Source organism: Entelurus aequoreus, linkage group LG17 (assembly GCF_033978785.1).
Source record: "Entelurus aequoreus isolate RoL-2023_Sb linkage group LG17, RoL_Eaeq_v1.1, whole genome shotgun sequence".
NCBI lineage: Eukaryota > Metazoa > Chordata > Actinopteri > Syngnathiformes > Syngnathidae > Entelurus > Entelurus aequoreus.
Window position 1 is genome coordinate 49,362,809 of NC_084747.1, and position 14,520 is coordinate 49,377,328.

The following is a 14,520-nucleotide window of genomic DNA, read 5'->3' on the forward strand; positions in this document are numbered from 1 at the left end:
GCGTAGGTGGAGAGCTAATGTTTTTAGCATTGCTCTGTCGAGGTCCCGTAGTTAAGTTAGCTTCAATGGCGTTGTTAGCAAAAGCATTGCTAGGCTTCGCCAGGCGGGACAGCATTAACCGTGTGGTTACAGGTCCAGGGTTTAGTTCAGTGTCTCCTGAGAGTAGAAGTAATAGTAGTTTTGTTGATCTTCGGTCTATCCTTCCAGTCAGGGGCATGTTTCTTCTGTTTCTATCCGCAGTTAAGCACGATGCTATCACGTTAGCTCCGAAGCTAAAGTGCTTCGCCGATGTATTGTTGTGGAGATAAAAGTCACTGTGAATGTCCATTTCGCGTTCTCGACTCTCATTTTCAAGAGGATATAGTATCCGAGGTGGTTTAAAATACAAATCCGTGATCCACAATAGAAAAATGAGAAAGTGTGGAATCCAATGAGCCCTTGTACCTAAGTTACAGTCAGAGCGAAAAAAGATACATCCTGGCGTCCTGCACTGCACTCTAATCCTTCACTCTCACTTTCCTCATCCACAAATCTTTCATCCTCGCTCAAATTAATGGGGTAATCGTCGCTTTCTCGGTCCGAATCGCTCTCGCTGCTGGTGGGAATGATTGTAAACAATGTGCAGATGTGAGGCGCTCCACAACCTGTGACGTCACGCTAGTTCCGGTACAGGCAAGGCTTTTTTATCAGCGACCAAAAGTTGCGAACTTTATCGTCGATGTTCTCTACTAAATCCTTTCAGCAAAAATATGGCAATATCGCGAAATGATCAAGTATGACACATAAAATGGACCTGCTATCCCCGTTTAAATAAGAACATTTCATTTCAGTAGGCCTTTAATAAAGGCTAACAAGCAATAGAAGACTCAATATGTTAATGATGTTCCCTTGGCTACATGGAAATGGAGACCAACGCAAAATCCCAAAGCACCTATTACACAGAGGGTTCTTTAAAGGTTAAGGGCTGAAGCCATTTGGAAATCCCTACAGCTGACAGTAGTAATGTTGGGGGTCATTTTCAAACACCAACTATGCCTACAGCCCTAAACCTGAGTCAAATAAGGACATTGTGCTATTACACCCTAAGAAAAGGCTATTAAAAAGGTGACAATAGATTTATGGGACAGTACGTACAAGCATGCCCGTTGTATAGACCTTGAAGAAGCACGGCAAAAGAACTGTGTACTTGACCGCCCTTATCCGTGCCTTACATGGTTTTTAGGGGTCTACATCGAAGTAGAGTGAAATCTACTTAATCTGAAACAGATTGAAGCCACTTTGAAAGCACTGATATCCAGCATGTTGTTCATTATACGACTTCACATGTTTTCCATATGCACATACAGTTTATGGTGTTATCAGAACTTGAGGGTGAGCACTAAGAAACCAGCTAATAGGTTATGTAAGCACCAGTAATATAAACCAGAACAATTCTTATCAGCGCACACACAAGGGTGGACACTGGACAGTGGCTCGCGTAGGATGTTACACCCTGAATCACTTGGTCTTATTCCCACCCCACCAAATGACTGCACTTGAAAACCCACATTGGAGACGTAATACTGTAAGTACATTCTATTCTGGTTGGAAAAACATCCCTAAGGTGGCATTGTGATGTTGTTTATGATAGAGGAATGAAAGTACTTTGCATGAGGGACCATTCTTGGACATGTAAAAGGTCGACGTGCGTCCAAAGGCGGAGTGAGATCATTTGTTTCGTCTGCCATCGTAAAGTAAGGACCACACAGACTTACTTAACGGAACACACGCACACACTTTTTGTGAATAAAATATAAATAGCGTGGACTTTAATAGCTCCTGTCCTGTGTCCTTCTGCCATCTCTCTGTCACACATATTTAGTATATTAAGAAAGACAAGACACTCAGGCTGGGCTAATAAAAGGGACTCAGAAGCCCGGATTAGTGTTAATGCTTTGTGGCCTCGACCATTTATAGTCATATAGTATGCCCAAAATCACTAACTCACGTATTTTCATTCGTATGAAGGGGGGAAGGGAGCTTTCAATCTACAAGGTGTGTACCTCACAACATTAGTCACGCCTTCTATTATGCAATATTAACGTTTTAGTGATGTTCTAATGAGCCTGTTCTTGAGCGCCACAATAAAAAAAAAGTATAATCCCCACTAGAGATGTCCGATAATGTTTTTTTTGCCGATATCCGATATTGTCCAACTCTTCATTACCGATTCCGATATCAACCGATACCGATATATACAGTCGTGGAATTAACACATTATTATGCGTAATTTTGTTGTGATGCCCCGCTGGATGCATTAAACAATGTAACAAGGTTTTCCAAAATAAATCAACTCAAGTTATGGAAAAAAATGCCAACATGGCACTGCCATATTTATTATTGAAGTCACAAAGTGCATTATTTTTTTTAACATTGCCTCAAAACAGCAGCTTGGAATTTGAGAGAGCATGAGGAGGTTGAGGTGGGTGGGGTTGGGGGGTGTTGTAACGGGGGGAGTGAGTGCTGCAAGGGGTTCTGGGTATTTGTTTTGTTGTGTTTATGTTGTGTTACGGTGCGGATGTTCTCCCGAAATGTGTTTGTCATTCTTGTTTGGTGTGGCTTCACAGTGTGGCGCGTATTTGTAACAGTGTTAAAGTTGCTTATACGGCACCCTCAGTGTGACCTGTATGGCTGTTGACCAAAGTATGCATTGCATTCACTTGTGTGTGTGAAAAACCGTAGATATTATGTGACTGGGCCAGCACGCAAAGGCAGTGCCTTTAAGGTTTATTGGCGCTCTGTACTTCTCCCTATGTCTGTTTACACAGCGGCGTTTTAAAAAGTCTTAAATTTTACTTTTTGAAACCGATACCGATAATTTCTGATATTACATTTTAAAGCATTTATCGGCCGATAATATCGGCAGTCCGATATTTTCGGACACCTCTGATCCCCACACTTCACTCACAGTTCACTCCACTTCTGAGAGGCAATTTTTGAAGTTGCAACAATTCATGGCGTCATGAAGGATACACCTCTGTCCTCGTGGACATGATACATACCCCCTCTGACTTACTCCTCGCTAAAAAAAAAATAGCCCAACAGCTTTGTAAAAAGCAAAAAAAAACAAAGAGAGGCTTCGCTAAACATCTTAAAACGACACCAGGAGCTCGCTCAACTGTCTGTCAGATGTAGGCACTGTGACTTTGATCGTTTCTTCAGAGAATAGGCTAAACTACGGTGTTGCTGTGTAAAGAAAGGTGAGTTCTAATGTCTGCACTAACATAGCTATGGTCTTCAGGAGCTATACTCCTTAATGTTATCTGATATACGGCATCTATTGGGTTGGACAAGCGCATGTTTTAAAATTCACATTTGATCCGAGTAATGTTGGTTTTCAGCACATTGCACTGCTTGATTAGGTGTGCTTTGAAGGGGGTTTAGTGGTTTCAACACATAGCCATGAAAACATGTTGGGAGTACTATGACATTGTCTGCTTCGACCAATCCGAGTGCTTTGAACAATGCACGCTTTCAGAACAAGGAGTGGCAGCGATGACAGGAACAACGTTCCCATCACGCTATCTGGTTTATTTCCAGATCTCCAGCAAAATCAGTTGCTTACTGGCTGTAGCTACTCTAAATGAAATGGACAAGGCATTTAATATAATAATGATGCGTAAGTTTAATTGTGACATGAGCAATAAATCATGTATTTAATAGAGTTCCACTGCAAAAACTGCAGAGAATCTAAGCAATAAGGACGTAGCTTAACATGAACCTTTCAATGAAAAAAGTGAGCAGTCCTGTAAAACTGCGCACCACAGGAAAAACCACAACAACAACATCCACATTCTATCCTAATTGAGAGTCCTGAAAAGACATGCCTCTAAACTCAAAAAACAAACAAGCCTGCATTCACAGCCGGACTCAAAGATTGGATTGTTGTGGTGTTGTCGGGACAAGGTGTAGGAAATGCAGACATATGAACACACTATGTGTTACTGGTGCCACACACCTTCAAAATAGAGGCTGTGATTCAGCCAAGATATATATGGCTTTTAATATTGTCCAATTAGCAGGTTATGGTAAACACCTGGAAGAAGTAAGGTACTTTCCTGTATATAGGGCTACATTGTTATATAAGTAAGTCAGATTTTTATACAGCGGCCAACTTTGTTCGCAAAAACGTGGGGAAAAAAAACCCAAGTGAAATCACTGTAATGCATTTTGAAGAACCAGCATATTTTGTAGTGGACATTTGTTTTAAGTCAACTTTTTTCGTCAGTGTAACACATTTAGGGAAAAAATGCCTTGTTAGGCAAAGCACAAATGTCCATTGCAGAGGACGCTGGTTCTAAGGAGGTGATGAAGGCGATGTCACTTTGTAAAGAAACACCAAACAGATGCACGTTCCACTACCTTTCCTTAATCGACTGCAGGAAAACATTACAAATCAATTAGTCTAATGATGTAAATGCATGTTTTTATTGGTTTACTGGAATGGTGTGAATGGTTGTCTGTCTATCTGTTTGGCCCGAGTGCAGTGTAAGCTGATGTCATGTTGCACTTCTTTAGACAGCAGACTAGTTGAGATAGAATTAACAGTGCCTCTCTGCTGGTTGCAACCAAGTAGTGCACTTCATATTGCTTTGACTGCGATAGTTGATAACTAATTTATTCATCCACTAATAGGCCCCATTTGGTACCTGTGTGCATATTCTGCTTTCAACTGTTTTTTAACCCTATACGATTAGGAAAATTGTCTATTGCCCTTTCAAAAAGATCCAAAATGACCATTTGAGTTGAATATGGTGACGTCCACAGCCCCTCAATATTGATTGTACCTCAGTAATGGAACGCACAGCCATAGGTCATTCAAAAATAAGAAATATGAATGGGTTGTAACAAAGGTGTCTAACGCCCAGTCCAGGGCCAATTTGTGGCTTACAGTTTATTGTTTAATAGCCCACAACATACTAGAAGGAGGAACCTTTCAACAAGATGTCACACTAACCCAAAAACTTGCAGTATATGCTTTTGTCACATATGACACAGAAGAAAATAAACAGGACGTTTTTTCCAGACAATAAATAACTACTTAGCTTATTGTGACCTACATTGGAAACAGTGAAGAAGATTCTAAAGTAACCCTCCTGTACTGAAAATAATGAGGCCTCTTGACAGGTGAACAGTATTTAAAGCCATTTTTATTTCAGCACGGCATGTGCGACACCGATAGGGCTTTTCCAGTGGATCAGTCCACTCCATTACCAGTGAGGACAGAAAAGTCTGCGTGAAGTCACCAGATAACTTTCACCATGCATATCCCTTCTTGCATAAGTCATTGCTGGGCGACAACAGATGACATTGCGACAAATCTTGAAAAAGACCATGTTGCAGTGAAGGCTGCCGGTCTTTCAAGGAGGGGAAGCTCATTTTTGGCTTACCTGAGAGAGCTTTGAGAATTTAGAGGAGTTCACAGCAACTGCTTGTTCGGGACAGTAAGTGCCGAGTGACAGAAGTCAGAGTCTCCAATCTCGAGTAAAGTCTCCAGTAACACCAGAAATAGACACAAGATTTGTCGCTAGTTGCTTTTAACAACGGGATGGACCTTGAAAAATGCGCCGTTGGTGGTTTATGTTTCAAGTTCCTGATTTGCTTATTTCGCTGTAAATCAAAAAGGGATTCAGCCTCAGACAGATCAGCCAATCATCATGCAGGATCCCAGCATCCTGGCCAACAGATGCCAGCCCACTCCTCCGTACACCCACGGAGCTCAGCTTCCTTGGAAGTGACGTTTTTTGCTCGTTTATCCAGTCGGGGTCTAATTTTCTCACTGTGAGAGTCCATGCGCTGAATTTAGAGCTTCAATAGGGTTTCATCACGCAGGATTAATGCTCAACATACTCAGAAAATTAAGTACATTCTAGCGCAGTTTTAGGTCTACCCATTAATTTAATTACATGTTGACCTGCTCAGTGGCCTTGTGGTTAGAGCAGGGGTGTCCAAACTTTTTCCACTGAGGGCCGCACACAGAAAAATTTAAGCATGCGGGGGCCATTTTGATATTTTTCATTTTTAAACCTTAGCAAAATATATGGATTTTTTTTTAACCTTTAGGGCTACCGGGGTCCATAAAAATCATTAAAATGTTAGAAATAAGTCAAATTATTATTATTTTTTATTTAACGCTTACAGTAAATCTCTATATCAACTTCAGGTTGATATAAAGTAAAAAAAAAAAAAGGTTTTATGCCTTTTCTGTCAAAGACAACTTTGTTTTTTATAGTAAAACTGAAATATGCAGTATTTAGTATTAGAGCCTTAAAAGATCAATAATGCAGGACACCATTGATTTTAATTCTTTAATATTTTTGAGTAATCACAGTGAAAAGTTAAATAGAATCCTACTAAATATATTTGGGATCCAAAAATGATACATTTTTATTTATTTTTTTTTACTTTTAACACTTAAATTACGAGATCAACTTCAGATATATCTGTCGATTTTACGTTTGAACTATTATTTTGTTTGTTTTATGCTCTTTTGTCAAATAAAACGTTGATGTTTTTATATGGTAACCACACAATATATGCAATATTTTTTCCACATAAAACATTTTAAAGTGATATTTTTTAAGTAATAATTCATTATAACATAGATTTTTTGTCTTTTTTTTTTTTTTAGCAATGGCAAAAAAAAGAAAAATAAACAAAGACAAAAGAAAAAAAACAGCCTGCATGGCAGCTTTGTGTCAACATTGCAACTTTTTCTTGTTAGATTTCACCTCATTCCACTTTTTTAAAATGTTTTTTAAAATTTTTGCAATATTATCAATTTTGCAATTTTTGCAGAATGTGTGGCGGGCCGGTAAACAATTAGCTGCGGGCCGCAAATGGCCCCTGGGCCGCACTTTGGACACCCCTGGGTTAGAGTGTCCCCCCTGAGACTGGAAGGTTTTGAGTTCAAACCCCAGCCGAGTCATACCAAAGACTATAAAAAAATGGGACCCATTATTTCCCTACTTGGCACTCAGCATCAAGGGTTGGAATTGGGGCTTAAATCAACAAATGCTCCCCTCACCTCCCAAGTGGTGAACAAGGGGATGGGTCAAATGCAGAGTATAATTTCACCACACCTAGTTTGTGTGTGACTATCATTGGGATTTTAATTTTAACTTTATTTGAAGGGCAAGATCAGCTTCCAATGTCGTCAATTATCAACCGCCACTGTCATGTTGTGTTGTCCAAACACAACATGTCACACACACACACAGCGTGAACTGAAGGTGAGGAAATGTTTTAATAGTTCATTCCGCTTATGGGTTTATTGGGTTTAAAACATGCGGCCTAGAGGCTATGAATAGAATTTAACAGCCTTTGACCTATTACTATTGTAATTTGCTGGCAACACCTGTCCTAAACCATCTCTGGGAAAGCAGGATGCATACAATCAATAATGCAGCAGCGGGAAGTGATTTGCTTGTATAGATTTACTGTCCTTGTGTTACTCAATCTATGAGGTGTCATGGCCAAGTCTTCGCAAACCTAATGATGGACCAAAGACAAAACAAAACTGAATGTCTAGACGTAAAAATCCCTGATGGGTGGGCGTGGCAAACTGTGAAAGCTGACCTGTGAAACGATGCCACTATTCTTAGAAAGCAAGTGCACATATTCCCCCGGGTAGGCATCTTTTTTTGTTTGTGCAGTGTATCCTCTAAATGGGCTGCACTCAGAAAGGTTGAAATAATGATTCAATGTGTTCATTGAGGTGGAACAGAAGGTAGGACTTGTCCCTGAAAACCCCTGCAGTAAAAAAATGGGGGGGTTGGGTTTATTCACAGTAACACTACTGCAAAACTATATTTTTTAATGTCAAACTTGGATGATGATGTAAAATATGTCATTTTCACATGAATACTATACTTGTCCCAATACTTTGCATGTCTGTTTCCATAGTATAACGCTTGACAATCTGCAGCTGTGAGGAGCCTCAAATACCTTCAACAATGTGTTCCCATCTCCGTTTTGATCGGCAATGAAAATGCACAAAGGAAACAACAACACGAGTGTCAACATCGTGCAGGGACGGCATGTAAATTAACAATGATAAGTAAATAATGCCGATATTCAACATTGCTTCATGTTTAACTGGCCTAATTTCTCCCAGAGATGTAAATTCAGGTAACATTTAACGATCTAATCTACCACATTTTACAGTGTACCACATTATTTATACATATCCATTGTTCTTGAGTGTCTTTTCTATGTACAGTGCATCCGGAATGTATTCACAGCACTTCACTTTTTACACATTTTGTTTTGTTACAGCCTCACTCCAAAATTGAATTAATGTCTTTTTGTGCTTCAAATTGTACACACAATACCCCAAATTTGTGATTATTTATTTACTTTTTTTAATACTTTTTTTGCAAATTCATTAAAAATAAAAAACTAACAAATCCCACGTACATTATTGGCAACACTAAAATTGGCCCTAGTGAATGAATGTGAGTGTGAATGTTGTCTGTCTATCTGTGTTGGCCCTGCGATGAGGTGGCGACTTGTCCAGGGTGTACCCTGCCTTCCGCCCTTGTACAGCTGAGATAGGCTCCAGCATCCCCCGCGACCCCTTAAGGGACAAGCGGTAGAAAATGGATGGATGGATAATTATTTACAGTCATTGCCATGAAGCTCAAACGTGAGCTCAGGTGCATCCTGTTTTAACTAGTCCTCCTTGAGATATACCTATAGCTTAATTGGAGTCCACCTGTGGTAAATTCAGTTGGTTCGACCTGATTTGGGAAGGCACACACCTGTCTCTATTTAATGTCCCACACTTGACTATGTATGACAGAGCAAAAACACAAAAACTAAGTGGAAGGACAGGATTGTCTTGAGATTGTCTCGAGGCACAAATCTGGAGAGGGGTACAATGAAGGTCACAATGAACGCTGTGGCCTCCACCATCCATAAATGAAAGAAGTTTGGACCCACAGCTGGTCAGACAACCAAACTGAGAGTTCGAGAGAGAAGGGCCCTAGTCAGGGAGGTGACCAAGAACCCGTTGGTTACTCTGTAGAGAAGGGAGAAACTTACAGAAGTACAACCATCTCTGCAGCAATTCATCAATCAGGCCTGTATGGTACGTAGTAAAAGTTTGCCAAAATGCACCTGAAAGACTCTGAGACCATGACAAACAAAATTATCTGGTCTGATGAGACAAAGATTGAACTCTCTGGTGTGAATGCCAGGTATTGTGTTTGGAGGAAACCAGGCACCGCTCATCACCGGGCCAATACCATCCCTACAGTGAAGTATGGTGGTGGCAGCATCATGCTGTGGGATGTTTTTCAGCGAAAGGAACTGGGAGACTAGTCAGTATAGAGTGAAAGATGAATGCAGCAATTTAGAGAAACATCCTAGATGGAAACCTGCTCATGAACTCAGACTCGGGCGACGGTTCATCTTTCAGCAGGACGACGACCTTAAGCGCACAGCCAAGCTATCAAAGGAATCTGCAAATGTCCTTAAGTGACCCAGCCAAAGCCCAGACCTGAATCTGATTACACATCTCTGGAGTGATCTGAAAATGGCTCTGCACAGACGCTTCCCATTCAACCTGATGGAGCTTGAGAGGTGCTGCAAAGAGGAATGGGCAAAACTGCCCAAAGATAAGTGTGGCAACCTTGTGGAATTGCATTCAAAAATACTTGAGGCTGTAACTGCTGCCAAAGGTGCATTAACAAAGTATTGAGCAAAGGCTGTAAATACGTACATGTGATTTTATTTTTTTTAATTTTTAATACATTTTAAAAAAAAAATTATTACTTTGCATGTAATTTTGATTTACCATGGGTGTTCTATTTGCACTCTCCATGGGCATATTAGGTATGTATTATCAATCTTGCTGTATTATCATGTGTGCCTTAAAGACCTTCTGGCACAAGCCCATCCAATCAGCCTTGTCATTCATTTGTATGATACATTTCATATTTTCACACTTTTTTGACTACAAGTCACTTGAGCAACGTCTTGACCCAATAAACAGCAATCAATAACAATGACCTTAATTACATATAAAGAAATTGAAAATAATGATACAGTATTCCCTCGATTATTATTATTCACACGAAGAAGGGACACTATTTATTTTACTGAATTGTATGAATATTATGTGCATTTAAAGTTTTTATAATCCCTCCACAGACTCCACACAACTGTCACACGATCTATAAACACTTTCTATGCTTTCTTTTAACACGTCCTACACTCTAAAACCAAAGTAATGTTAACATGAAAATTCAAACGGGTACTCAAAAGGCAATGGAACTCAATGGTACTTAGACCAGAGTAAGTGAACCGCAAAAGTGGAGAGGGAAAACTGTACTGTGCTATATATATCCATGAATCTAAGTGCCAATATGGGGTCCAACTGTCACAGGATTCTTATTGCAACCCATAAGTATACAAAAAATTTGGCCCTAAAAGTAATATATATATTATTTTTTTAAGGAGATTTGTACCAATCCATGGTTTGGACACACTTTCTTATTGAACAGCATTAGCAAGTGTACCTAATGAAATGTTTCTGTAATGATGAAGCACGGTTATAATGAATCACCTCAAAATACAACAGAACTTTACTTGCACATTAAACTGTCAAATTGATAAGGGTCACAACAGAATGCTGAGATTATTATTCACTTAATCCCAATTCCTATGGCAATGATAAACCCACAGCACCAGCACACACACACTACAAACAAACACACACACACACACACACACTGTGGTTAAAATTCACATGGCTTCAGTTAGTGGGAAAAGCATCACATCCAAAGTAATAACAACACAACATGGCGACCCAAAGGGGCCCCAAGGGGCCCTAGACTGAGAGCGGCCGAGCCATTTATCACCGGGCTCATATTGCCATCAGCCTACGTTGCCAATTTGAGTGATTTGTTTCTGTGTCTGTAGATGTGTTTGAGAAAACTACACAACAGCTTGTCGATTGCAATGGTTTGCTGCATTGGCACTGCATGATACCAAGTGTTCCTGACCACTACTAGAATGTATGAAGTATTTGTGCACACTGTACACATGAAAGTGATTCTTACCCGAGAGATGGTGAGCGGCAAGTTGAAGTCTTTTCCACCTTGCAGCCGGAAGCCCCAGGGGGCGGGGCCTGAGAGAGTGACACTGTAGTTGCGGCTCATGGTGTCCTTAATGGTGTCAAAATAAAGATGTACCGTAGTTTCAGGTATGAAAAAAAGCAGAGAAAAAGGTTTGTTATTGTTAATAATGAGGCGTTCAGTGGCTGTCTAAGAAAGGAAATGAGTGTCAAGGGGTCATTGTGAGAAAAGTGAGGGAAAAAAAACATTTAAAAAAAATAAACACTCTTAGTGGGGAAAAAACACATCAAACATTTAAAAGAAAAAAAGCTAATTAATAATTTAAAAGAAGACACAAAACAGAAAAAAAATTAAATAGTGTAAAACAAAAACAAACACTATATGATAGCTGAAAATAATGCACAATGCACACAAGTGAGACAATCCTTATTTTTAAAATCAAACATTGAAGTTAAAAATAATCAAATATTGATTATTTTAAAGAAATTTGACATTTCAAAATATTTTTAAATCAAAAACACTATAGTTTTGTCAAGCATTTAGAAGATAGACACATTCAATTCATACACAAACTAGTAAAACAAACAATATAGCTACAAATATTAGAAAAAACACACATATTCATTATAACAAATGAATAAGGAAATCTTTCAAAGGTAAGTAACACAAAGAAATATAAAGAAAACAAAAAAACAGAAAATGTTGGATATTTAGTAAAAAAAATTCTCTAGACTAGAGGATGCAATTAATGTCTAATGAAGCTCCTCAAATATCAAAGACATATACACATTATTTAGCATATAATCATAAAGGCTCTACCTTTTTACAAGAATCCCAAAGAGTCAAATAGTTCCTTTACAGGCAGGTAGACAATAATAATCCCTGGTGTCCCTTGAACTGCCCCCTTCCCAACAAACACACGGTGTGTGTGTGAGTGTGAATGTGTGTGTGAGGGGGGTACAGGGAGCCAATGCTCTTATATAGCGGCTAATGACAGAGGGGAGGAGAAAGGTGGAGGAGGGGAGAGAAGAGGGAGGGCTGGAAGAGCCGGTGTGAGAGGTTAGGATGGGGGGGGAGGAGTAGAAAGAAGAGAGAAATGAAGGAGACGATAACGGGACGGGAGGAGACAAGAGTGGGGGGTGAAGGTGACATGACGGAAAAGTGTGTGGGGGGAAATGACGAGGGAGAGGGGACAGTTTATCTTCCTTCAGGTTATTTTGGGAACAGTTTACCTCATTGAAGAGGAGAAAGATATCCCATGATCCAGTCTGACAGATTGTTCATCACAACAACCACTAATTGACTTGACTTGCATTGAATGCTTCTAACATTTGGCGTAAGATGTTGACTGACTCACTCTCACTTACCTGGATTTGAACTGCAAAAACCTACAAGTGATTGATTGTACTATAACACACCAAAGTGACCACTCTCACATTTAGCATTGTCAAGCTCCAAGCGTTTTTATCCTTTAGTCTAAACTTTGTGTATACACTGATGATATAAAAGGCTGAGCTATGCTCCACAGAGATGCTGTAAAATAGCCACAACAGAACCATAACATTAGTCGGCAATAAGCCACCTTTGCCTTTTACACAGAACATAGTGAATGCAGGATATTGGTAGGAACCAAAATCTAAATCATTTAGAGGAGGTAGTCAGTTTTACAAACTTGGAGAGCATAATCAGTGTAGATGGAGGGGCAGATGAAGATGTCAAATCCAGAATAGGGAAAGCAAGAACATCATTCAACATACTAAACAATATATGGAGAGCAAAAAACATTTCTCTCAAAACCAAACTGAAAATATTTAACTCAAATGTCAAATCCATCCTGCTGTACGGATCAGAAACATGGAAAACCACCAATAGCATACTCACTAAACTACAGACATTCGTAAACCGTTGTCTCTGTCGGGTCCTAGGAGTCTACTGGCCAGACACCATCACCAATACCAACCTGTGGGAACTCACCAAACAAGAACCAGTGGGACTGCAAATCAGGAGAAGGAAGTGGAGCTGGATAGGCCACACACTCAGAAAACCCAATAAATCAATCACCAAACAGGCACTAACATGGAACCCACAGGGAAAAAGAAACAGAGGGAGACCAAGAACAACCTGGAGAAGAAGCACGGAACAGGAGATGAGGGCTGAAGAGCTGTCATGGCAACAACTCGACCGAAGGGCACAAGACCGGAATGGATGGAAGGCTTTCGTCGGCGGCCTATGTTCCTTAGGGAATACTAAGGCCTAAGTAAGTAAGTAAAATCTAAATCACGATTATTTCAACCTTTTACCTTGCACAATGCACGATTATTCCACTCTTAACTACTACTCTACTTTTTGGTTGATGTCATCCTTATTGTAGCCAAAGTGTGTCAATACCACTGACGCAGAATTCCTTTTGGGTACATCCTGCTCACGTTGAGATGTTGGCTCTGTGTTTCCGTTTTAGTGTAGCTGACTGGATGGGACAGTGTTTACTTGGATGCTATTGCAGATAAAGTAGTAGCCTTCCAGCCTTCGTGCCTTGCAACACCTGACTTCCTATTGTTTACCTTCACAAACAGTGGTGTTTAAAAAAAAAATTGTGTATTAGTACCGGATAAAATTTACAAAGAGGAGAAATCGAACTAATCAACAAGGCCATTTCTGTTGGTTTAAAGCTCTTGATATCTGTTTCAATTATTATTCGATCAATCGCCCAGCCCTAGATCAACATTCCTACCTGTGATGACATCTGAGGTGACATACAGTATGTAATACTTAGACTAGACTTAGACTAAGATTTCCTTTTTATTGTCATTCAAATTTGAACTTTACAGCACAGATAAGAACGACATTTCGTTACATAAGCTCATTTTAGTGCAGGATAAAAAAAGCAATAAGGTGCATATATAAATAAATAAATAAATATATATATACTTGTCAGAAACCGATCGACAAGTCTAGTCTAGTCCAGTCTAATACTTGGCATTATGACATTCCCTATTGCACAGGCGCTTACCAACACCCTGTTACCCTGCAATTTCCAATATATACTGAACAAAAGTATAAACAGAACATGTTTTTGCTCCCATTTTTCATGAGTTGAACTCAAAGATCTATTGTATACACTAAAGACCCATTTCTCTCAAATGTAGTTCACAAATCTGTTTGAGAGCATTTTTTCTTTGCCAAGATAATCCATCCCACCTCACAGGTATGGCATATCAAGATGCTGATTAAAAAGCATGATTATTGCACAGGTGTGCCTTAGGCTGCCCACAATAAAAGGCCAGACTGAAATGCTCAGTTTTGCTTTATTAGGGGTTTGGGGAGGGGGGTCAGAAAAGCAGTCAGTACCTGGTGTGACCACCATTTGCCTCACACAGTGCAACACATCTCCTTGGCATGG

At 39.7% G+C, this 14,520-nt stretch overlaps 1 protein-coding gene across 7 annotated transcripts in view; it reads right to left on the reverse strand.

Moving 5' to 3' along the window:
• pdlim5a (PDZ and LIM domain 5a) overlaps nucleotides 1-14,520 on the reverse strand; it is a 120,133-nt gene that overhangs the window by 87,894 nt on the left and 17,719 nt on the right. For 5 of the 7 annotated variants that reach the window (XM_062025833.1, XM_062025832.1, XM_062025829.1 and 2 more), the window contains exons 1-2: nucleotides 11,940-12,060; nucleotides 11,106-11,210 (exon numbers count right to left, since the gene is read on the reverse strand). In XM_062025833.1, coding sequence (XP_061881817.1) covers nucleotides 11,106-11,204 — 99 coding nt within the window. In that variant the 5' untranslated portion in view covers nucleotides 11,205-11,210; nucleotides 11,940-12,060. Of the gene's footprint in view, nucleotides 1-11,105; nucleotides 11,211-11,939; nucleotides 12,061-14,520 lie in introns of those variants that run through there. The other 2 variants (XM_062025830.1, XM_062025831.1) reach the window with 1 other exon arrangement.